The sequence below is a fragment of the Triturus cristatus genome, chromosome 4_2 (genome assembly GCF_964204655.1).
Source record: "Triturus cristatus chromosome 4_2, aTriCri1.1, whole genome shotgun sequence".
Classification (NCBI taxonomy): domain Eukaryota; kingdom Metazoa; phylum Chordata; class Amphibia; order Caudata; family Salamandridae; genus Triturus; species Triturus cristatus.
The window spans coordinates 647,788,490-647,812,257 of NC_140586.1; the positions used below are offsets into that span (position 1 = coordinate 647,788,490).

The 23,768-nt window shown below is 44.5% G+C and overlaps 1 protein-coding gene across 2 annotated transcripts in view; it reads right to left on the bottom strand.

The window, feature by feature from the left end:
* The window catches only part of AK4 (adenylate kinase 4), a 259,967-nt gene extending 239,183 nt beyond the window's left edge, over window positions 1-20,784 (bottom strand). Inside the window, exons 1-2 of one of the 2 annotated variants that reach the window (XM_085602369.1) lie at window positions 20,516-20,784; window positions 19,804-20,006 (exon numbers count right to left, since the gene is read on the bottom strand). In XM_085602369.1, the coding sequence (XP_085458495.1) occupies window positions 19,804-19,948 (145 nt within the window). In that variant the 5' untranslated portion in view covers window positions 19,949-20,006; window positions 20,516-20,784. Of the gene's footprint in view, window positions 1-19,803; window positions 20,007-20,233; window positions 20,466-20,515 lie in introns of those variants that run through there. The other variant, XM_085602370.1, reaches the window with a different exon arrangement.
* Window positions 20,785-23,768: the final 2,984 nt, after the last annotated feature.

The following is a 23,768-nucleotide window of genomic DNA, read 5'->3' on the forward strand; positions in this document are numbered from 1 at the left end:
AGTCTCCCCCAACTGTGATATAATGCACTAGATTAGAATATGTCCTTGGGTCACAAGCAGCAACTTTTGCACAAAATCGTGCCAATGTTTGAAACTTTCAACAATCCCACAACATACGTTTCAAACTGCCAATGGTATTCTAATAAATCCAACTATCACTTCTAAATTCTGCCTTATACATAATATTTGAGCTCTGAAACATGTTGCATGACCTTTTGTCAGCTCGCATGGGATCCCCATCTCCAGCTTTCTTAATACCAAATAGTTTCCAAACCTTCCCTCCAAATACTTAGGGGACAAATATGGGTTGGACGGTGCAATGGCGGGGCCGCCCTGTCGCTGCACCGCCAAACCTGTCATTGGCGGGAGATTCCTTTAGCGTTCCCATGGCGGTGCCTATAATAGAGGCACCACAATGGGAACGTCAAAAAACAGTTCCAGCACGCCATGGACTGAAAAATCCATGCTGTGCTGGAACTTCTGTGCATGTACACAGTGGGGCAATTGTTGTGCCCCCCCTGCGTTGTGTATCAACGGGGGGCACAAGGTGTGTGGCACAAGGGGCCCCTGTAGGGCCCTCTTTGTTTACTCTCCTCTAGGGTTTTCATGGAGGAAGAACCACCATAAAAAAAACCTGGCGGACAGGAAACTTGTAATCTGCTTGGCAGGACCACAGCAGTCCCGCCAAGCATGAGGACCACTGCGTCACCGGTGATTCCCTGGCGGAGTCGGTGATCCCAGGGTGGCACGACCACTAGGGTCACACTGCCGCTCCACCACGAGACTGGTGGTCAGAGGGCCACCAGACTCTTAATTAGGCCCTTAGTATGTCAGCAGAGGAACCAGTAACCTTAATATGCTGCTTTTTGCGCAGCACACAGCATACTATTGAAAATAATCCCTTAAAAAAAAGACCATCGTGTTGCACGACCTAGACAGATAAAGCATCTAGTCTCTTCCTCATTTGACAATTCTTAGAGTACTTAATTCAAGGAAACAAAGCATACCTTGGGTCACATACATAATATTTTCGTTACCTCTTCTGTTTACTTAGCTGCTCCAGAACATGTTCCCTTTTGAATCTTAAATGAAGGGGAAGTTCTAACAAGTCTCAGTGTGAAAATGCACTGTTTCAAATATAAAGTTATACTTCATTATATAGTTTTAGAGTTGCGAAAACAAGGGGAACCGCAGTTCATAAAAATGATATCAAATGTCTAAATAACTCGGAGTAGAACAGTAGGTGTTCTCCAATTCAAACCATTCTGGCTTTGACTCATCATCGGTCAGCAAAAAAAAAAAAAAAAAAAAAAAAAAAAAAAAAAATCTACTGTAGAAAGCTCTCTCTAATAGTCAAACCTGGTCATTAAAGAGCTTCCCAAGTAGTACTAATTTGCATTAATCATGCAGGGTCCATTCTCAACCAGTAAGGAATTATCAGTTTAAAAATAGTTTTTCAAAAATTACTCCAACTACACTTCAGGTACGACAAAGAATGTTCTGCTGACTGGCTGCACAGGGCCGCTTACCTTTTATTTGCATATTAAAAAGGTTTTTGACAATAGGGTGAGAGGAGGGATTTCTTACTTCTGGAAACCATATTTAAACATGGAGTTGGTCTCCATCCTCCGGGATATTCAGCAATGCAGAACTCGGGGGGCAAGGTGTGGACTGCTGAAGTGGTCGCTGTTATATTTTCTACCACATCAAAAACACTTGAGAGGAGCTAGACCCCCTCCCGACTAATATGACCAACTTTAGATGGGGTAAGTCTAAGACAACCGCAAAAGCCACATGCAGTCACATCTGGGTCTGATCTGATTTATGCTCCGAGCTATGCGACGCCTGTTTAGCTGCACATTTGGACTCCATCTCCCATGAACCTAATTCAATAAGTCCATCTGTTGCTTTTATGTCGAGCAATCACTGACATTTTACAATACCAATATTAGGCTCCCCGGGTGCAATATTGCTAATCACCTCTGCCTGAGAAGAACCGCACATTCTCAAGGATGCTTGGTACTGAACTAAGTGATTGAACCATTTCCTTCAGAAAACAAATTCCAAAGTACAGGCAACATTGCTCACAAAAAGCCAATAAACTGTGTGATCACACTGGTGTAGCTGCTGCAAGTTCCTTTTAGATACAGCAGACACAGAGTACTGCTTGTTGGACTGTATTTCAGAGGTGTGCTGTCTGCTGCTCATGTACTAGCCTGTAGCCAAGTTAATGTAAACTCTGCAAACAGCGAGCAAAGTGCAAACAGTGCAATTTTAAGGGAACCCGATGCCCCTACCAGTGCCAGTTGTTCCCTTTTGCAAACAGACTCCTTCCGCTTAATATGCATGGACTGTCCGGAAATGTAATAGAGCAACTGTATCGGGTAAATCATGAAGACACTGTTGAAAAGGCAAAGGATTCAGAGGAGACTTCTAAGGAAGGGATATGATTTCTCACTTTGGATTTTTTTTTTTTTTTTTTTTAAGTGAATTATGAAGTTCATGTAAAATTAACCAAAAACAAGTCACATGAGTGTGTTGCGACGTCAGCACACTTCTTTGTGCAAAACAATGAAATTAGAATACTTTTAAATGAAAACGCTTCTTTGAGCTGCAGTACACTTGGTGATTCTGAAAAGGAGAAATGCTTCTATGAATCAATCGCAACCCCTCTTAGGTCGAGGAGCTTCAAATGATCAATCATTAACATGTGACTCACAGGACCGTCACAATATGTCCATGTTCCAATCATTTGTGATATTTTCTTTTTAAAACTCCTTTGGAAAATCATATGAATTACTTATGTAACTTGACTTTTCTAAATTGCAAAGGAAATATTCTAATTTTCTACTTGGTCAATTCTTGATATAAGGATAACATGCTTCGTGTTTGTACATCTTCTGTTTGCAACAGGATTTAATTATACAAACATTAGCTTATCATGACTTTTGGCTACACTTCAAAAGCAATCAGTGCTTAAAGGTTCTATTTTTCTAATTTTGGCTCTGCAGTATAATGATCACACACACAAATTTACTTATCGTGTTGGCCTATTCCTTAAGGTTTGAGTTTCTGATTTTTGTCCCAACAACCAGACCACAGAAGTCCCACCCTCCCAGACCTCTGCAAAAAACTCAGCACCTTCTTTCGCCAGAAGATCTGGCAGATCTACGACAGCCTCGACACCCAAGACCCTTCCACTACGCCCACCACCGCACGCAACCATGCTGCACCCCAACAGATCATGCTCAACTGGACTCCGCTCACCACAGACAGCACACTCAAGACCATGAAAAGCATCCATTCAGGAGCCCCAGCGGATCCTTGCCCGTACCACATCTTCCACAGATCAGCCATCACCACATGTTGCACAGAGCAGCCATCTCCATCGCCCCCCCCCACCCCCCACCCACCCAGCTTCGCTGCCCTAACAACTGCTCCTTCGAAACCGTCACCTACCCTGATGACTGGAAACAAGCCGAGATCAACCCCTTGCTGAAGAAACTGTCCGCCGACCAGACTGACCTCAAGAACTTCAGACCCACCTCCCTCCTCTATAGCAGCCAACAAATGTTTCAAAGCATAACAGCCCACTCAGAATTCATGTAAAGTTTTGCTAATGTTGTTGTTCACCCAATAGATAATTAAAAAAGAAAATGTATTGTAAGAAATTGGGTTATTAGTTGAGATGGGTGGAAGCCCAACTCAAATAACAAAACACAATCCTGGACAGGATGAACCACACAAGTCACTAAATAATCCTGTGCTTAACCCTCAGGTAGCTTGGCAGAGAAGCAGTCAGGCTTAACTTAGAGGCAATACGTAAAGTATTTCTGCGGCACTCAAACAGTAATAAAGTAACAACACAAGAAAAATTCCAAGCCAAATTTAGAAAAATAGAGTTAATTTTAATTTAGAAAATGGCATCAAGTGAACAAAAATCCAATCAGTAGAACCAGAGTTCTGAATTTTAGAGTTTCTAGTGAGAATAGCGCCAAAAAGCACTAAGTGACAATTGTGGTTATGCGGTTGCGTTGGACTTGGGTAAAGTCACAAGTTCAGGCCAACTGCAATGGAGCGCAGCTCAGATACAGAGGCCAGGTTTGTACTGCTGAAGATTTTACCTTCTCCGAGTTCAAGTCCAAGCAGGGTGCTGCGGTGGAGCTTCGCAGTCAATGCATGAAGACCATTGTCATCGCAAGGAGCAGGCCAGGTATCGTTGATGGTCGCTGTGCAGCACAAAGTCAGTCCTGCCTGGAGCTTCACATTAGCGGTCGGTATGAACGGTCGCCTGTGGCGCTGGATCACCAAGCGGACGCAAAAAGCAGGTCATTGCTGGAGATTAACATCTACGGGCATCACAGATGATCGTCAGGTGACACAAGGAGTCCATTCATGGTCGCAAAGAGTCCAAAAACTTCTTGATCTTCACCAAGGGGTCAGGGATTGCGATTAGAGGCAGGAGGGGTACACTATGATGCCAGCGAAAGGTCCTGGACCTGGATGAGAACCTATTGTGGATAAAGACTCACTCCAACAGAGGGCAGCATCAGGGCTAGGCTGGTCCAATTGATGTTGTTCAACTGGGTAGTTGCACGGCAGGCCTCTGGAAGATTGCTGTGTCCCTGTAGGTCAAACAGGAGGTCTGGCAACCTACCCTTAGAGCCACTTTGGGTAAGCCTGGGTTTAAGGTAAGCACATCCAATCTTCCTTCAGACAGCACGGCAGTCCATCAGAATCTTCCACAGGTCCAGGAGTGTTCAGGTGAGAGGTTCTGAAGGTGCCATTTTTATGCCTGGTTCCAGCCTGTAGGATGCTCACTTTGCCTAACCTTCTCCCTTTCTTGGGTCTGTCTCCAAACTGTCAATGGTACAAAGAGAAGGCAGGCCTAGTGTGACCTGTATTTGTTTGTGGCGAGGCAGGCAGCCCTTAGAAGTCAGGAAGGGTGTGGGCAAGCTCAGAGGCTTTCCTTTGAAGGTCAGGAAGGACCTCCTGGCAGAAGTGCAACTTTCTGATCCACACCCAAGGCCCTTTGGTCCCCTTGTCTGGAAGGAATATACAGAACACCACAGGAGAGAATCATTCACAGTCATGTGACCCAGGACATTGACAGGAAAAACCCATTTGGTTTAGGTAGAAAAATGCCAACTTTCTAAAAGGTGACATTTTCAGAACAGTAACTTAAAACTCGACTTTACCATTAAAGAAGGTTTTGAATTACAATTCAATTGAGTGGAAGAAGAATTTCTCTGTTTCCAAACTGAAGTCCTCGTATTAAGTGCAATAGGATAACCCAGTGCTAGTTTATAAGAGATAGCATTAAGTAATGGGGCGGGGTAGACATCTGGTTCGGTGGTTTGCGGCATCTCTGCGCACACATGCGGCGATCAGTCTGGCTCCGCTGCGTCGTAAGTGGGAGGCGGACTTGGCCCGGCCCATGGCTGACAAGGAATGGGACAGGGCGCTGCGGGCCTGACGAAGATCCCTAGGAACATGCGTTTCTGCCAAATACAATTCTTCATCTTACATAGAGCGTACCTCACGCCCGCATCCATCAATAGATACTTCCACCGAACGGATGCGAGCTGCCCCCGCTGTGCGGAGCTAAATGTCGGCCTAATCCATATGTTGTGGAGCTGTCCCGTATTGCATTTATACTGGCAGGCAGTGCAAGAGGCGCTCTGCGGGTGCAGAGGTCGCAATATCCCGTTCGAATGGCCAACCTCCCTGTTACACCTCTTTCACAGAACTCCTTCCATGAAAGTTACCTCTCAGTTCATCGACCTGGGGTTAGTGGTGGCAAAGCGGCTGCTCACTAAACGCTGAAAAGCAGCTGATCCACCACACGCGCGGGCATGGCGAGGTTCATTCCTGGTGTGGGCTAAGGCGGAGGGCACGGCCCTCCTGAGGGAGGAAATACTAGGTCTCAGGAAGACGCCCATAGCAGCTCAGTGGGAGGCGCTTTTGCAGACCATGATGCGATCAGATGGGGATCCCGCAGAGGCCTGTCAGGCGTGCGACGGGGGCGCCCTCATAGGAGGGCCTGGCACTAGTCAATCCAGATAAGTGGCATGGCGTACGATAGCAAGAACATAGCCGGCTAGGTGGGGCGCAAAAGCAAATGTGACATTGTTCGTGAAACAGCTTGTATATGGGGCATCGGGATGGGGGGGATGACCTAAGGGGCATGGACAGGCGATACTAGAACACAAGTCGGACTTTGCTGCTGTTGCTGTTTTGGTTGGGCATTTGAAGCCCGGCCTCTGTTATTCCATGGTTTCCTAACTGTTGATAGAGACATGCTGGGGGAGAGTGGGTGTGGTGCTAATACTCTTCAATTGGGGGTAGTTTCCTTCTATGGTATGATACCAAAAGCGACTTCTATAGTTGTCACCGCGGTTGAGAGGCCTCCAATGCCGACCAATGATTAGGAGGTGTATCCACTCCCCACCAAACCTATGTACGCTCGCCCAGGTACATAACAGCGGTACAAATGTCAATATATGTTGTTCAGACTTTATAATGTACTGTACGCTTCTTTAAACAGATTTATAAATAAAATAAATAAGAGATAGCATTACAACTGTAAAAAATGACGGAGTTTTTCACTGCCAGGACATGTAAAAGTTAGATACCCATGCCCTACTTTTTAAATACCATTCATTCTACCCGAGGAGTGGTTAGGGTCCACCTTAGGGGGTGATAACACTAGTATTAAAAAGGAAAGCTTAAGTTTGGCAAAGGGTTTATTTTTCCAGATTGAAGTGACAGTTTTAAAACTGCACTACAGGCTGTAGTAGCAGGCACAACTTCAGTGGGTGACACAATGAACGTTGCAGCCCACTGGAAGCATTTAGTTTACAGGCCCTGGGTACATGTAGTAGCAATTAATAAGTACATTTATTATTTCGATAAAAAATTCATCATAAAAGCAAACAGTTTACAATACAACAATAATTTAAAAACACGGACCCACCAGACCTAAAAATACAAACTTTAATAAGTAAATTAAATATACCAATCAGGTGTAGACCAATTTTACCATGTCTAATGGAGTGAGCACAAGCACTTTACCACTGATTAGCAGGAAAACAGTGTGCAGTCCTAAAAGCCACCAACAACTAGTTCGGCAAAGGAAGGTGAAACTCTGGGGTGACCCTGAAGAAAGAGCCAGGTGCAACATTAACATATTTAACAAATTACATTAAATTTGAAAGATGCTGCCTAGAATAACTTTTAATATGAAGATAAACTACTGTGGTTAACAGCATTTTATACAAAAACTTTTTAATGCAATAATGTACCATTTGTCCAGCACTGTGCAAGTACAGGCTGTATGCTAATTTATTTAAAGTGACATTATATATTTCTTTTTTCCGTTTGTTCCTGTTGCTCAATACTTTATTTTTCTGTGTACATGATGTAAACCAATTTGAAATGTGTTTTGTGATAAACTGTGTTGTTGTACCACATCTCTATTCTAGAGTGACTGAACTCGTATATAATTATGTAATGAAATTGTAGAAAAATCTTTAATACTCCCCACCCAACAATTGGTATCATCTGGATATTTTTTATACCTCTGTTTCATATATAGGCCGGCCTTAATGTGTCCAACCAGGTGGGTTTGAGTATCAGCAGGTCCACTTGCCTATGCATACCCATATATGCCTAGCATTCTCTAAATTACCCTAATTTTGATCTACTTTTACTGCAATTTGATACCTTGTGATCCATTTTAAACTTAGTGTGTCAGGTAAACCTTTCACGTCGAGCCCACTACCTCCTTTGTATAGTGGAAGTGAACAGTTCAACATGCACACCACCAAAGAAAATATTTCAGGTACACTGATGAATATGGGACCCTCAAGTGACGTACTGTTTTAAATCAGGAGAAATTTAGTAAGTTTGGGTGGAACAACTCTTGTGGATCTCCACAGACTCAGGAATGTAAGAAAAATGTGTGATTTTAGCCAATGTTTGAGGTTTGCAGGGCATTCTATATAGGAAAACTTGGTGGGATCCACACAGGTCACAACACCATGGGCTCAAGGAGGTGTCTAGTTTTCAGCTACGTCTGTGTTTAGAAGGGTCCCCATGGTGGTGGTCCAAATACGGCAGCTACTCACATACCTAAAATGTGTCAATTTGCAAAGCCAAACTTTTTATGTCTCCAAGTTGCATTTTGAGTCCTTGTCTAGTGTGAGAGATATGCCCAGCCACCCCACTGGGGCACTGTTTTTAATCAGGAGAAGCATGGGAATACAGAATAGTAGAACATTTGCTGTTATCAATTGAATTTCTCCATTATTGGCTTCTTAACGCAAGTCATTTTTCAAGAAAGAACATACTTTGCCTCACATGATAGTATAGGTAGCCTCAAATGTAGAGTATAAAAAGAACGACTATTGCTAAAATCAGTTATCTTGGGCACACTTCAAAAATGCATAGCTTTCTTTCACAGTCATTTTTTATTTAGCAAATTTTAAAGTAGGAACCGTATGGTCGTACAGAATGGAATATCATTATAACCTGCAGCTCGGTTGCTAGCTCTGTGCATGTAGCGTTTTTTGGCAAGTCAGCAAACAAACACTAAATACCTGTGACCAGAAAAGGTTGGGCTTATGTAAGGACACATTACTGTTGTAAATCGCCTCGAAATTATTTATTTTCATAATTTTTTTTAATCAATGTTTACTTTCTTTGGGAAAACCACAAATGATATACACAAATGACTCCTTTTATAGTTTCGAATATTATCTACTATTGAAAAATGAAAACATTTTCAGATTCACCAATGCTGTCAAACCTTTTTCCACAACAAACTGCAAGTAGGGTCGGTAGAAACTACAAAAAATAGAAACAATCCCCTACCACTTAAAAAGAAATACAAGCCTGTAGTGCAAAAAATCACTTTTCCAACTCTGCTTGTTCCTGCAGGCTGGGAAAATGATGATCTTATCACATCTTTAGGAACAACGAAAATATATCAAAACATTTTCCAGAGCACATTTTTGGGGTGAGGGTGGACACAAGTTGCTGTATTTTGCCTTTATTTACAAGGAACAGTGGTCCCATTCAAGAGAAGTCAAGAAAAATATCACAATTACTACAATAAGAATTGGAATTCAAAAGAATGAACAATGCATGTGATGAAAGAAGGTTTTTATGTTGATTTTAAGAACTATAATAAAGAACAAAAATGAGTGAGCTAGCCATGAGAAGGTTTAAAAGGAAAACAGCCGATTTCCTTAACCCAGGCTGGTGACTTAAAAAAGTGACTTTTAAGTAAACAATGCAAATACGAAAAAGTCAAATCAACATCTCATACTCACAAAACAAATGTACAATAAAGTTTTGAGTTTAGAGACGTAGGTCATTTGCCTTTATGACACCGTCCCTAAACATGTAGGAGGATAGGAAAAAAGACAAAAGACATTTCGCCTGGATGCGTTTTGTGAGGGGGAAAAAAGGTTATGAATTAGGATCCCCTTTTGTGGGTAGCAGAGTGCACTAGAAAACCAGAATTCATTAATTCATGCACACTTGGTTGATAAGTGCACCAAGCATCAAATAAACATCTCCCTGGGGAAAGAAAACCATATCCATTCAGTCACTCATAAAATCAACTTGAGTGCTGGTTACTCCTCCCAGATCTGCAGCTGAAAGGCTACTACTTAATGGGACTGTCCATCGTCAAAGCTCCACCACTAGGATCTACAACAGAGGAAACAAAGCTGCTGCAAGCTTGTCCGCGTCCTTGTGTTATCAGTGTACACCAACACCACTGTCACACCTCAAAGAGGGAAGGAAAAAGCACCTTTAACTCCTGGATGATGTTATGAAGCACCAGACCAGAAAATGCAGAGAACACAGGTGCCAACCTTCATTGAGATCAAGGTAGGAGCCCAGCTAAAGTGGTCACCCAAGCAAGGACAGGAGGGACGACCTGGAGTTTACACTTAATGTGGTGTGGCACAAGAATCAGTGTGGATTACAGATCTGCTTCCAAAGCTTGGCCCAATCAAAGGTGATGCCCCTCATCCACAGCCTTACGATAGGGCCCATTTGGAATTTACAGACTATGAGCCACAAGTTGTATTGTCAGCTGGAGGGATCCGAGGCGCTGCACAGATTGGGAATACCTGGTCAAGCAATAAAAGGAAAGGAATGGTCATGCGGGATGAAGACTGGCCGGTCACAGAAACAAGCGTAAACATGCTTGGCTGAACCTTCAGGAACACGACAATACCTTAGGCATCCACGTCCGGCTCAAATTCAGAGCCCTCCGGTAACAGGGACTAACTTACAAAGGCATTTGAGGGAATGGGTAGTAGGACTAAAGGAGTATGCAATGAAAGGCGTGTGCCCTCTGCAATGTTACTAGTGAGGAGTTGGAGTTATTGGGCCTTTTCACAAAGGCATGCAAGAGTACATAGAAGAATACTCCGCTAGTTATACTTCCCCAGTACTCCTAAATGCTTTTGTGAGTTACCTACAAAGTATCTGCCATGAAACGGAGAACCCTTCTGTGAGCGTGTCAAAGAGGGGGAGGGGGGGGGGGGGAGGGGCAATAGGGATTCTGGAGATCAGTAGAATCCATCATTCAACAGTAGAGGTAGAAGAATTCCTGTCTAGGTGCCCATCTTGAATGTCTCTATTCGCAACAAAAATATTCAAGATAAAAAGGCCCAAAATGGCATCAAGCCCTCCAACTCATGCAAGGCAATGTGCTAGGCAACCCTAGTAGCAGCTAAACTTCCTATGGGATTGTGCCGAGGCAGGGAAAGCAAGTGTGGGCGAACCGCAGAAGGGGGAGTTGGAAACATCGCCTGGCCACTGCAACCGTCCAAGGGAAGGACGCGCCTATGCACATCTGCAAGAGTCCCATGCCCAATCTGACAATTGAGGAGCAGTGATCCTAAATCAGCTGTGCCGTGCCATTAACTAGGCTTTTTCTGCTTGAGGTTTCTGTAAATTAGGAATTTTGAAACCAGGGGTCTTGGTCTCTAACATACTCCCACACTCACTGACACAAAGTTCAAGTACCTATTGCCAGTGACAAAGTACTAGACCTTGACCTCGGCTCTTAAACTCATACAGGACACCTGTTTCACAAGTCGTTTTCATCACTCACTGCTGTTTATTGGGCTGTCAGCATTTATGTCCCGTTTTCAGAGCTAGAAGAGCGATGTTGGGAAATATACTGGCGTGTGTATACTGTGGTAGCCGCAGACTTAGCAAGGCTTAACAGCAAAAGCACAACAGTGCTGCACACCCACCACTGTGCTAGGGTTTTGCAACACTGCTGCTAACACTGCTGCTTCTGCAAGAGCTCGCGACACAAATAAACAGCACCAGCGCAGTCCCAGTGGATTCACTATGGTCTTCGTCCTTGCCACAATTATGCAACTAATTAAAAATAGGCCTGGGAGAAAGTTCAATAATGCCCGCAGAAATCACGCAATTCCAGAATTTTGCGTTGCATGAAATTCACAAAATTACTAATCATGCTTATTTTCCCTGCGAGAGACCGGTTTGAACAGTTAAAAGGTATCTTTTGTGACATTAACGCGAGGTATGCCTTAGCGTGAAAAACGTCACTCGAGGTGCCGCCAAACCACATTTCACACCAAAAACAACCTCGTGAAGTTTATACGAAATTTTGCAAAAGATGGATTGCCCATTATATTCACATCTCTCAAATGTATGTGAAGCCATATTCTGACAACAGTTAAACTGTAAATATTTACTGTTTGACAAGGGAGACCATTACTTTCAGACACCTTCATGTTTGTTTCACACACTAAATTCCTATCGGTGAAACGTGCACTAAGGGTTACTTAAATAGTTCAATCCAGAACTATGGGCTAAAAATGTAAGTTGTGTGGGACTAGGCAAAGGAAGAGACTGCTATTCCCAAAACAAACAATATAGGAGACCCGTTGTCTTAATTAAAAAAAAAAAAGTTGTCACTCATGTCTGTGGGTGATAAAGGTAGAGAGGTGAAAAGGAAAATGAACACGGGGACAACACATTTAAATTAAAGCTGCTTCAGCAGGAGGAGAATACAGAGGTCTTTGGTTTGGATGAGGGCAGTGGTTAGAAAGGTCTATAGGTTTATTTCTTATAGTAAAAATTCACAAAACCTCACAACTGCCCCACAACTCCTCCTTAATAAATACCGCCACCTCGAGCATGAAAGACAAGATTTCAACTAAGCAGCAGGTCTGTGGGTGTCTTAATCCAAACAATGCTGCGTGTGTGCCTCTCAGTCAGGTGTTTTTGTTGTACACACACTTCTCTCGCTGCCAGATTGGCACCTCTGCTGTGAAACGTCCTCTTCTTCACTTCAGGGTCACCCGTTAAGGCTGAAAGTTTCTATAAATAAAATGGATCCGGCCGAAGGCATCGCTGCGCAGCTGCCACTGTGGTGATGTATTTACGTCATCAAAATCGAAAATATTTCCATTCAAATGGCATGCACAACTGAAAGGGCATTCGGGGTAAACTAGAAGCGCGGGGGACTTTCCTTGGCAACGACCAGTCATATGAAAGGCAGTAAGGCACAGGCGGCAGGTAAGAAGGCGCACCGATTGAAACGCTCACTGCTGACGTCTTTGGCGATTTGCGTGCTATGGGCTTGAATCAGAGCGATGACAACTGCAATCCTTTAAAACGGTACCCGAAATCCCATCACATTGAGTAATAGTAAAACGGTGTTTAAGTACTTAACAACAGAAGGGCACAACGAAGCTCTACATAAAAACAAGTCATTGGTATCAATAGACCAATCGCAGTTCGTTCTCTCCGGTGCCTGCAAAACATTAATTCCGTTAAAATATGCCTTTAATGCTAACAGATTTAAATAATAATGTTTTTTTGTGGGTGTAAATTTTAATTCAGTAAGGTCAATCCAGTAAAGATTCATCATAAAATCTTTATTCATTATGTAAAAACAACCATTAAAGAACAAGATAACACAGCAAAAGTTATAGTGCAAATATAAAACATGTGTAACATTTAAATAAATACAATTAAATTACCAAACAAAGGACAAGATTAAAAACCTCCCGTTAACATCAATGTATATCATTCGGCCTAGACCTTAATGTGGCTCGTAAAAAAAGGATGTAATAGCATATAGTACATGGTAATTAGGGAGCAACTTCAAATACATAAAAGCCCGAAGTACTTGGATGAAATTCAAGGTGCTTAGCCGAAAAACAATAAACTGTCTTCTTGGCGCACTAAAATATTTGCAAAGCAAAATGTATAGTGTCCTGCGGGTACCTACTGTCGCAAGAGCAGGGCAACATGGAGCACGTGTGAGCCCACCCACTTGGTGATGCCAAGTGATGGTGCAGCAAGTTAAATTTGAACCTAGCCAAGACAAATCTGTCCCTCATATCATGTACCCGAGGAAGTTATGGCTCCATGTCATGTAAGGCCCAATACTGTTTTCAAGAGCTTATGTCCCCTCGCTGTTCAACGATACGCGCTCAAAAACCAGAGCCGTCACACTTTTTAGTTCTAAAGGCACCAAGGAATGGGGATCCAAAAATATGTACGCCCGCCCCAAGTCATCAGAAGAGGTCTTCACGCAGGCAATCCAAGGGATTTTATGCTCGTGGGTAAGAGTCAAGCACCTGTCTGTTCAACTTAAGACTCTACTTGGTCCAGACCTTTGTCTAACTCAACAAAGGCCTGAGGCCGACTATGTCGGCTATATACCCGACTCCAAGCACCTCATGGGCAAAGAAGCCCGGGGTGCTGTGAGGAATCGGCATCAAATGTTTTAAAAATTGGTTTTCGGCTTCTGAATTTTGGCAATCTCAGCATACCCCCAGAACTCACTGCCATACAAGACTTGCGACACACATTTGGCCTGATAGATAGATTCGGAGTAGATTGTGCGGAGACCAAGAGCCCAACCTACACGCAAAGCTGGCCAATGCTCCTGTAGCCCATCTCTTCTTCCATCGATCAAGGGCTTCCAATTATTGTTTACATCAAACAACACACCTAAACAAGGAAAGGCTGGGACTTTTGCCAGGATGTGGTTAGCCACCTTGAATGTCTTGGAACTAGTGGTCTGTGGGCCAACTACCATGATATAGAAAAGTTTACTGCCAGATACAAACTAATAGCAACAAACTTATCCAATTGTAACTGAAGCCCAATGGCAGTTCATGCCACAAGGCCCGCGTCGTTGGCATATGACAAGACCAGGAGTGGTCTGATACCCACTCCCAAACAATCTGCCTGGACAGAGAGGAGTGCTTGCTCAAAACCATTGATGTAAAGTGTGACGGATGCCACTGCTTGTAGGAAAGAGCAGAGAACGGTCATTTCCTTGGGAGAACCGCACTGATGCAGAGTTACCGGAGGGCAAATCAGATAAAAGGGGCACTATGTTCGGGTCTACCTCCATCTCCCGGAGCAAACCCCATAGCTTTGCACGGTTGCAGTGGCGTCACTAGGGGGGTGCGGGGGGTGCGGACCGCACCGGGTGACACCAGCACACGGGGGTGACACCAACCTCGTTACGCTGTGTTGGCTGCTGGCCAAACTTTGCAGCCTCGCCTCTGCCTCCAGTCCATTCAATATCACCTTCTGGGTCGCTCCAATGTGGACTTCCTCTCTCACGCTCCGGTGGACTCTTGACCTGGTAGGGGAGTACTGTAAGCCAGAAAAAGGCCTTGGGGGGTTGTGGCGGGAGCCCCTGGGGCACCAAGGAGTCCTGCTTCCTGGTCTCTTCCTCTGTTGCCGGTGTAATACTTTCGGTGCAAGGGGGAGGAGGGACTTTAAATTCCGATGGCACGGAACTGCGGTGTGGAACTCGGCTGTAAGCAATAGTGCAGAGGAGGACAACACGGAGGACACAGTAGCGGACGCTACGGTAGCGGACGCTACGGAGGAGAAAGCGGTGGGAGAGCAACCAGCGCAACCAGAGGCCGGCGGATCCAGAAGGGACACCCTGACCAAGGACGTGGATGAACGGGAGGTTTGCAGGAGCCAGGATGACCACCGGGAAGGCATGCCGGACGAGGAGACCTTGGCCCTGTCACCGAGGAGGTCCATGGGGTAAGTCGTGAGAGGGGTGACACCATGAGTTACCCGCACTGGGTGACACCAACCCTAGTGACGCCCCTGCACGGTTGACTATCAAAATCGGACATAAGGTCCATGAATGCCAAATGAAGGGATTCAGACTAGGTCACAGTGTACTTCGCAGCAGCAGCTGGCAAGTAGTCGGAGTGGGGGACTGGCAAATGTGTGATATGTGCGTGCGTGCATGCATGCATGCAAGGTGAGTGCTAAGTGTAAATAAAAAGAAACGATTACTCAGCGCCTTGAAACCCTAATGGGTGAGTAGTTCGCGCTTTACAAGAAACCTGATTGATTGACTTATCTTGCTTGCTGCACGACGTCCTCCTCACTCTGTCCCCGTTTCTAGCAAATACCCCTAACCAATCCTGACACTGCTCTCACCAGCATAAGAGCAGCACCAGGGATGGAGGGAGCAGTCTTTCTCTTCACTCCCGAGGTCACGGGAGGCTTACGTTTTCTTAACCCAGCTGTCTTAAGACAGCTAGGTTAGAGAAGTTTTAAATGCGCATGTCTGAGTAGCCGTCGCAAGACAGCCGGACAAAAACATGCACACTTTAAACTGAAGTGCACAGCTCACTGGTTGCCACTCAGCAGCAGTGGCCCCAGTACTGACACTCTGTTCAGAATGGGCAGATGAAAAATAAAAAAGGACAATAAATTAACTTTATTACCTTTTTATTTTTCATCTCGGGGGCATTCCTGCAGGGCATTTCTGGCAGTCGGGCGATGCTCCTACGCTCTCACAGAGGAGCCGACCCTTGTACTTATTGATAATTAAATATAAATTCAGGCATTGGTCAGAGGTCCACCTACCTAGTCTAAAAACATATAGAGCCTCTGGGAAGATATAGTTAGTGTCGGCCCACGTCATCAACCTGTCTAAAATCACCCTCCGTAGGACCTTAACCACAGCATCAGTCAGGGAGATGGGCCGGTACCACTGAGGGTTGCCCTTCTCCCCTTCTTGAAGAGGGGCACGATCACCGCTGTAGATCTGGAAAGCTCTGCCGCGTTAAGAACCACAGTCAAAACTGGGCTATGGGCTTGATTCCGAGCGATGGCAACTCCATCCGTAGACGCACATAAACCCAAATCCCAGTATACCGAGTAATAGTAGCACGTTATTAAAGTACTTAGCAACAGAAGTGCAGAATGAAGCTCTACATAAAAACAAGCCATTGGTATCAATAGGCCAAGTGCAGTCAGTTCCCTCCAGTCCCTGTATTGTTAGAGCTGCCTGTATACATGCCTTTAATGCGAACAGATTGAAATAATAATGGGGTTTTTGTCTGTCGGAATTTTATAGAGTCTAATTCAGGAAGGTAAATTCAGGTAAAATTATGTGTAAGTTACAAAGCAGGTGAAAAGGTAGCGTTTGGCAGGAAGCAATTAACAGTTCTTGGTCACCTTCACCTCAAAGTGGGGATCAAGCAAAACTTGGCAGACGCTTTGGCTAAAGATCATTTAAAGATTTGTAGGCGACAAGAAAGAGCAAAATGTACCAGCACAAAACTCACTTCATGCCTCACGGCCTGCAAATAAAGAACTGAAAGCACAAACTGCTAGAGAAGATTGTGCTGGTCAGGTGTGCTCTCCCACAACAATATTTCACATGCAGACAAATTCTATAGCCAGCAACTGTACGAGTAACTGACCTCCAAGCTATGGTGAAGAGGACAGCATACTTCAGGCCAACCCTTCTGATGCCATCTGGTGCATCAATTACAGGAGGTGGCCAAAGGTGAACAGGGCATACACTACTGACCAGTACAGACGAATGTGTACACAGTTACTGTATCTGAGATGGTTTCCATCGGGCATGGCTTAGCAATTTAGTCTCCCAAAAAATAACATTTTTAGGCCTGGGGGAATAAAACTGGGTTAAGCGGTGAATGATTCGCTTCCCATGGAGTCCCCCTGCACTCTATCGAACACAACAAAAGTCTACTGGGCAGGGCAACTATGACCAGCTCTGTGTGTGCATGCACTTGCCCTTGTGTCACTGCAGCCAGTAGCTGCATAGTTTCATGGTTGCCTCTGGGCATTTCTCTAATCTGGTCAATGGTTAAAATCAAGCAGAAAATTATTGTGCGTCCATGCATTCATCTTTCACTTGCAAGATAGCCTCACGAACTGCCTGAGGCCAAGATTCACCTTTTAGAAGTGGAGCATTGGGGGTTCCCATAAGCGATTGTTTGAAGTGGTGCCTGGCCAGTCTTTCATGATAGAAACTAATGAAAGACTAAAAGCGGTGATGAAGTATCTCTGGCTTCTCTCTGTGCAGGAATGAGGCATCACCAGTCACAAAACCCAAAGTGAGTTGGGTTGAGTTTCCCATATAAATGATGTTTAAGGGGCAGGCCTTTTATACACAAATATAAACACCTGACCTTGAAAGATGTCCTAGTCAACATTTTTATTACCATGTCATCATTCTACTGACCTTCATGCCATGCCCAGTTGGGTGGATACTTGGACTGAATGTAAGCTATAGGTCTTGCAAAACAACATTCGCAATGATCAATAAATATAAACAACCCAATGGGTAGAATGTTTTCTCAACCAACCATTCAGATACTTTAAACGTTGATAAAATGACCAGAATCTTCTTAGACTAGCAGATCTCATATATTTGCCATAAAAGAAGCCGTCTTCATTTTATAGTGTCCCATCATGTGCAATCAGCTCACCACCAGGGTCCCACAAAGGAACTAACTGGTGTACATAGGAGCAAATCTGCTTTTAGCTACCAATGGAATTAAAGATAGCCAATACTAGGACATGTGATCTAGTTACAAACATGCTGACTTTGTGACCTAGGGACCGGGGTTGGATTACCACCCTGCTGCTAGACTCCAAATATTTGGGTTCTGGGCAATGTTATATAAATCCCAGGGCTGAACTCGAAACCAAAAATCAGCCTGGCATAAATGCTCAAACCAGCTCCCCCGACGCAGGAGGCGATGGCTAGACCGGGACAACGGGAGCACGGTTGGGTTAAAGCAGCCCATCTTGTTCTAAAGGCAGGCCCACTGGGGAAATGCCAAAGTGCTGAAGGGCCCCTGTGGCCCAGATAAATACCAGTGCAGGCTTACACCAATGGCTGCGGACCATCAGCTTTCAATTCTGCTAGTGTTCTAGGAGTCTTCTGAATAACAGATGCATTTCCAGAGGTGCACACCCACCTGCACATAGGATTCAAACACAACGCTAAAAAGGGATTTGATGCCTTAAAGACCAAGTGACCTTGAATGACTACAGGAAATGAAAATAAAAGATTTTCGTATAATCGGTTTACAAGTGGATTTTCTTCCCCCCCCCCCCCAATTCAGTACCGTTTCTGAAGCTGCCGTTTGCATGAGCCACTTAGAGGATTGTAGCAGGATTGTGCTGTATTGTGCCGGCATGAATGTTAAATCCATCACTTCCATTTGCCCCTATACACGCTCGAGAGCTGCAATGCATTTAAAATGTCAAATCCTGTCGAAAGACACTGCTTTCAATGGTTTCGCATACTTATTGATCAGACAGATTAACTTTGAAGAGGTGGGCCTCCTCCTTGGATTGAAGCGATGCCGATTAATTCCCAGGGAGGATAAAAAAACATTTTTTAAATCATAACTAATCGATTTTTAAGGAATTCTGAACACTAAAGAAAAGGGTACAATGCCCCTTCAATGTACCAATGGCCCCACTCACAGGAACCTGCCACGGTCCCCACAACTTCTTTCTTGGAGAGGTGCAAACTTTCAAAAGTCCCCCCACTTACACAATATTGCCACCTGTTTTGAGTTGTAAGAAAAACAAGTATGGACAGCCCTTCTTTGCTTCATCCTCCTCCACGTGTGCGTTCCGATTATGTATGTGTTTTTTTAGATTGAGGGGGGCACTGTCTCCTTTGCTGATAAATAGTGCTGTAAACCCACAATATATTCTACCACCCTAAAACACAACTCCAAATAAAGCAAATTGTCGGTTCCAGTCCTTTCTGCTTCAAAACGCCAATCGCGTGCGGTTCAAACAACTTTGTATTCTTAAATTGAGGTTCTGCCATACTTCGCTTGTAGTAAAAAAAAAAAAAAAATTGCAGTGAACCTACAAGATAGCCATCCATTCCCCTGCATTTCAATGGAAAGTTCAAGTTAAACAAAGGCATATATGACTCGTTAAAAAAAAGAAAAGACCAGTATTACAGGTGACCAACTACACGTTTAATCCTGGCAGTACCACTTAAACCCTTCCCAGAGCCCTACTGTTGAGTACTTCCGCACTCACAGTAACTCTCCCTAGCGGGAGTTGAGGGTGGCTGTATGGGCCCCCCACTCTTCTGGGGGTCCCCATTGGGTGCAAGGCATATAAAATGTATCTATAAGAGATGTGGGAAACTCGGGGCCCTTCGCCATATTCGGCAGGGTGCCCACACAATTCTCTGTTCCGACAAAGTCACGCTCCTGTGAGGCTGGGCAGGGGCGTAACAAGGGGGTGGGGGCAGTCCTTCCGGGGCCGGCCCCCCATTCAGGCCAAGGTCAATGGGTATCTGTGCTATATGGGATACTCCGGGACTTAGGGGTACCATCTTACAGTCTCCTGGGGGGATGGGGGGCAGAGTTTTGCGTTACGCACCCGCGGCTAGGGGAGGGGGTCGGTTACGAGGGGCAGACAAACGTGCCCGCAGGCAGCGGCGCTCACCTGTTTTGGCTTTGATGTTCTTCCGCAGGAAGTCGCCGCTGGAGATGTGCTTGAGCCCAAAGTTGTTGGCGATCCTCTGGCAGACCGTGCCCTTGCCGGACCCCGGGGGACCCAGGACGACGGCACGCAGGAGCTTGGAAGCCATCGAGCAGGAGAAGGCGCGGGCAGCGATTAACTTCACCGGGAGCTCACGCGCACAGAGCCTGCAGGGCAATAAACAGAGCGCCCCATCAGAGGACCTTTCTGGCCAGCTACGCCCCGCACCACAGAATAGAGAACATGTGCTCCGTTTACTCGAGAGAAATGTGCAGATCAAAGGCGCCCTTGGCGGACAGACAGCCGAGCAGCTGTCAAGGGAGAAAGGAGAAGCGCAGGATTCAAAAGTTCCAACTGAGAGAAGAAAAAAAAAGCAGAATTAAAAACCACGCACACACTGTATCAAGCTGGCGAGGGCAGGCGGGAGTGAAACACAGCGCCACTTTTGTGTTGGTTCCAGCTCAGCCAACCTGGGTCAAACATGAGCTCTTAAAACCTTCCACTTATGCCTCGTGACGCTGTGTTTTCCTCATCTCCTGCGCGCGTTTCACAGCCTTGCCTGTTTCTCACTTGCACTGTGCACACTGCATGCGCGTGTACCGCCTACACTGTACGCAAGGAGCTGCACGGTACATGGTGTTGCGACAGTATACAGACTTGGAGGGAGTCAACTCACCGCCTCTTTCTTGGTCTTGCAAACTGGCTGCAATATGGCGTTTAAAATGCTGAAATGTTCCTGTGCATGACACTGAGCTAGCTGCTAGCCGCCGCCCAACTCTGCCAGGAGCCTGCTCGCTGCTGGCACCCTGCTCTGTATCTCTCTCCAAACGAGGAGTGCCCAGCGGCTGGACCTATGTGAGGCGGTGTTCAACAGCAGCTCCTTCCCACATATAGCAGCCAAGAATGCTATGTGCTCTGCTCACAGGGAAAGTATTCGCCGCCCATGGCACGCGGAGCTGCCTGGGACCTGTAGTCGGTTTCCTGCACAGTGCCTTGCAATGCGAGGGCCCCGCTGCGCTACTGGACTACAAGTTCCAGGCCTGACCTTCAGCATTCTGCGTTCTCCGTGCCCTGGATGCCTCGAAGGCACGACATTTATACATTTATACTGGCTGTCAAAACCTCCCAAAAAGAGCTAAATCTTAAAATAGGGCGATGGCTATGCGCTGAAACCTCAAGTGAAGTTCCTTAGTACAACATTGTTACACCACATCCCGGTCGTCTTTCAAATATCTGTGCTTTTTGGAGAAGTTTTTTTTTCTCGCATTTTAGCACAGTAAGTTGTTCAACTACTTCTTGTATTAGTTCTTTGTGAATGGATTAGTCAACAAGAAAGTTACATAACCGAAGTTATGAACGGCTACGTTTAAGAGCGCCTGAAGCCAATGAACACAGCTTTTAAGCGCCGCAAAGCTTCACTGACTATTAAACCCTCATTGCAAGGATCTGCGTTTGGATGGCTGCCCTGTCACATAAAGATAATAACACCGTAATTACTCGGCAGTGGAGGATCAAATTATGCAGCAGGGTTGCTAAGTTATTTGGCAATGAAAGGCAAATTGTGTGTATGAATGAATGCTTTATTGTGTGATCAATTACAATCTTTACAATATTAAAATCATACAAAATTCTGACTGAACCCCCCCCCCCCCAAAAAAAAACACCAATGCATACAAACAATAGGAGCTGTAGTTTATCAAAGGATAAAAGGTGTATTAGCAAGAGACACATCAGTACAGATAACGTTTAAGGTCAGATGAACCAAGGGAAAATAATTGTTGAAACAGTCAGTTAAGTGCGAGCAGCAGCATAAAGCGCTTAGTCATAGGCGATGTTTAAGATCTTATGTTAAGGCACGATCTTGGTGCTCTTTTTTATATTCTTTCCTTCCATGTGATTTTTACTTATTGTTCTTTATGAAATTTTGAATCAAGTAAATTGTTTTAATTTTGTACTTTTCTGTATAAACATATACATGCTTTTTAATAAAGATATATACTTGTTATTATATGTTCTTTTTTGATTACTTATTGCTGTGAATTGGATCAATAATGTGATATTATATTATTTTTTATATTATATCTTTTGTTTTCTTATGTTTGGTTTCTCACATCTCATATCAAACTGTTCCTAGTATCTGAGGTATTTTATTGATTGATATCTCTGAGTGTAGGATATCTAAGTAGCGATCTAAACAAAGTTTGTTTCTAGTACAAAGGGAACTTTATAGTTGATTTCGGTGCTCTGTCCCTTTGGACTCTAATGAGCCCCTCTTCTTGTTTTCAAGATAAGATCTTATGAACCAAGAAGAATCGTAGCAGGCAAATTGTTTGGTATATTAGCTGGTTAAAGGCAAACAATGTAACACCTTATTATCTAGCCATTTTGGTATTTTAACACACTGATACAAAAGTGTGCGATACAAGTACCACACCTCCTGAGGTGGTTCAACGCAGATTTATTGAGATAATACCACGCGAAAAGTGGCTTCTTTCTGCCTCCACTCACATCCACCAACTGCTTCTCAACTGCCCTTTCCTTGAATTTCTTTCCCTACCATTACAACTAGAAGTTGGCGCACTCCAGTTCCCCATCATGCCGCATACGTGTATAGGGATGCCACGGATCTTCCTCTTTTTTATAACACAAATTTCCAAAATACACAGTTCTACTGATTGGAATACACACATAAAATAGAGCACGGTATGCTTATAGTAAGTAACAATATGTGCACTACATACTCTATCCTTAGATACCTTTCTAATTAATACAATCATATATGCTAATAGTCTATACCTCTTCTACCATCCTAATAATACAGAGTATTAAATGATAAGTAATACATACATCTATATCGCCCTAAGAATACAGAGCTCTAAATAATACACTCAAATGCTACATAATCTATACCACTCTACTAATACAGACTATAACTCTAACTATGCAGCAAAATGCTACAAAGTCTATAACTCTAACCCAAATTGACACGCCCCATCATAAAGCTCCCCGGATAAGCCGGAGCCCTTCTCCCTCTTTCACTTTGCCTCAACCCATTACTATCACTCAATACCAATCTGCTAACATGCTGCAATTACTTATTTTTATATACCCGGTCATTTATTGATGATTTCAAGAGTATACTGAATATTTGCGTGTTGCACTGCACTTTGCCTACCTTGTCCCCTGTCCACCGCAGTTCGGATAAACTGATTGTTGGGCCAAAAGGGGCACAGCACAGACCACAAAAGAGGCTCTATATGTGTGAAAAAGGCTGCTTTATTGAAGACAGGTGCACCTTACAACACATTTTCCTTGACCTTTGCCGTACAAAACTAAACCTCACTAAATATTTTCCTCCTACCTTGCCTCCCACCCCCACTACTAAAGTTTCCCCTTTTTCCTTCCCTTGCAACAATTTATAACCCCTAACTCGGTCATTCCATGCTGACACATTAACCCTGTAACCTCTTTCTGCTTCCTAAAATAACTATCTAACTAAACATTTCATATGCTAACTTCCTCTTCTAGCCTGCTCCCGCAGTAACTTTTCCCAACCCTAAACTTAACCTGTCAACAATATATACAACTAGTTAGAAGAAAACAATAGCACCTGCTTCAAGTGACAACCAATGTATAAAATTTCCCCCAGCACACCTGTGCCAAATAAAACAGCCCCTAAGAAAAAAAGAGGGGACCCCTCCCACTCGTACAATGGGAGGGAGGGTGGGCGAAAAGCCTTTCAGCCCACGCCCACCGCTCTGGCCCAAACCGGCTGCTGTGTCACCTTACTGAAATCGTGACACGGCAACCTAAAATGGGGTTTTAAACCCCTTCGCCCATATGTAGCCCAACAAGCCCAATTGGGCTCTGGGCTGCACCAAGGCCCAAAAACCCCAGGGGGGGGCAAGCCTCTCAGTGGTCGGCTGCCC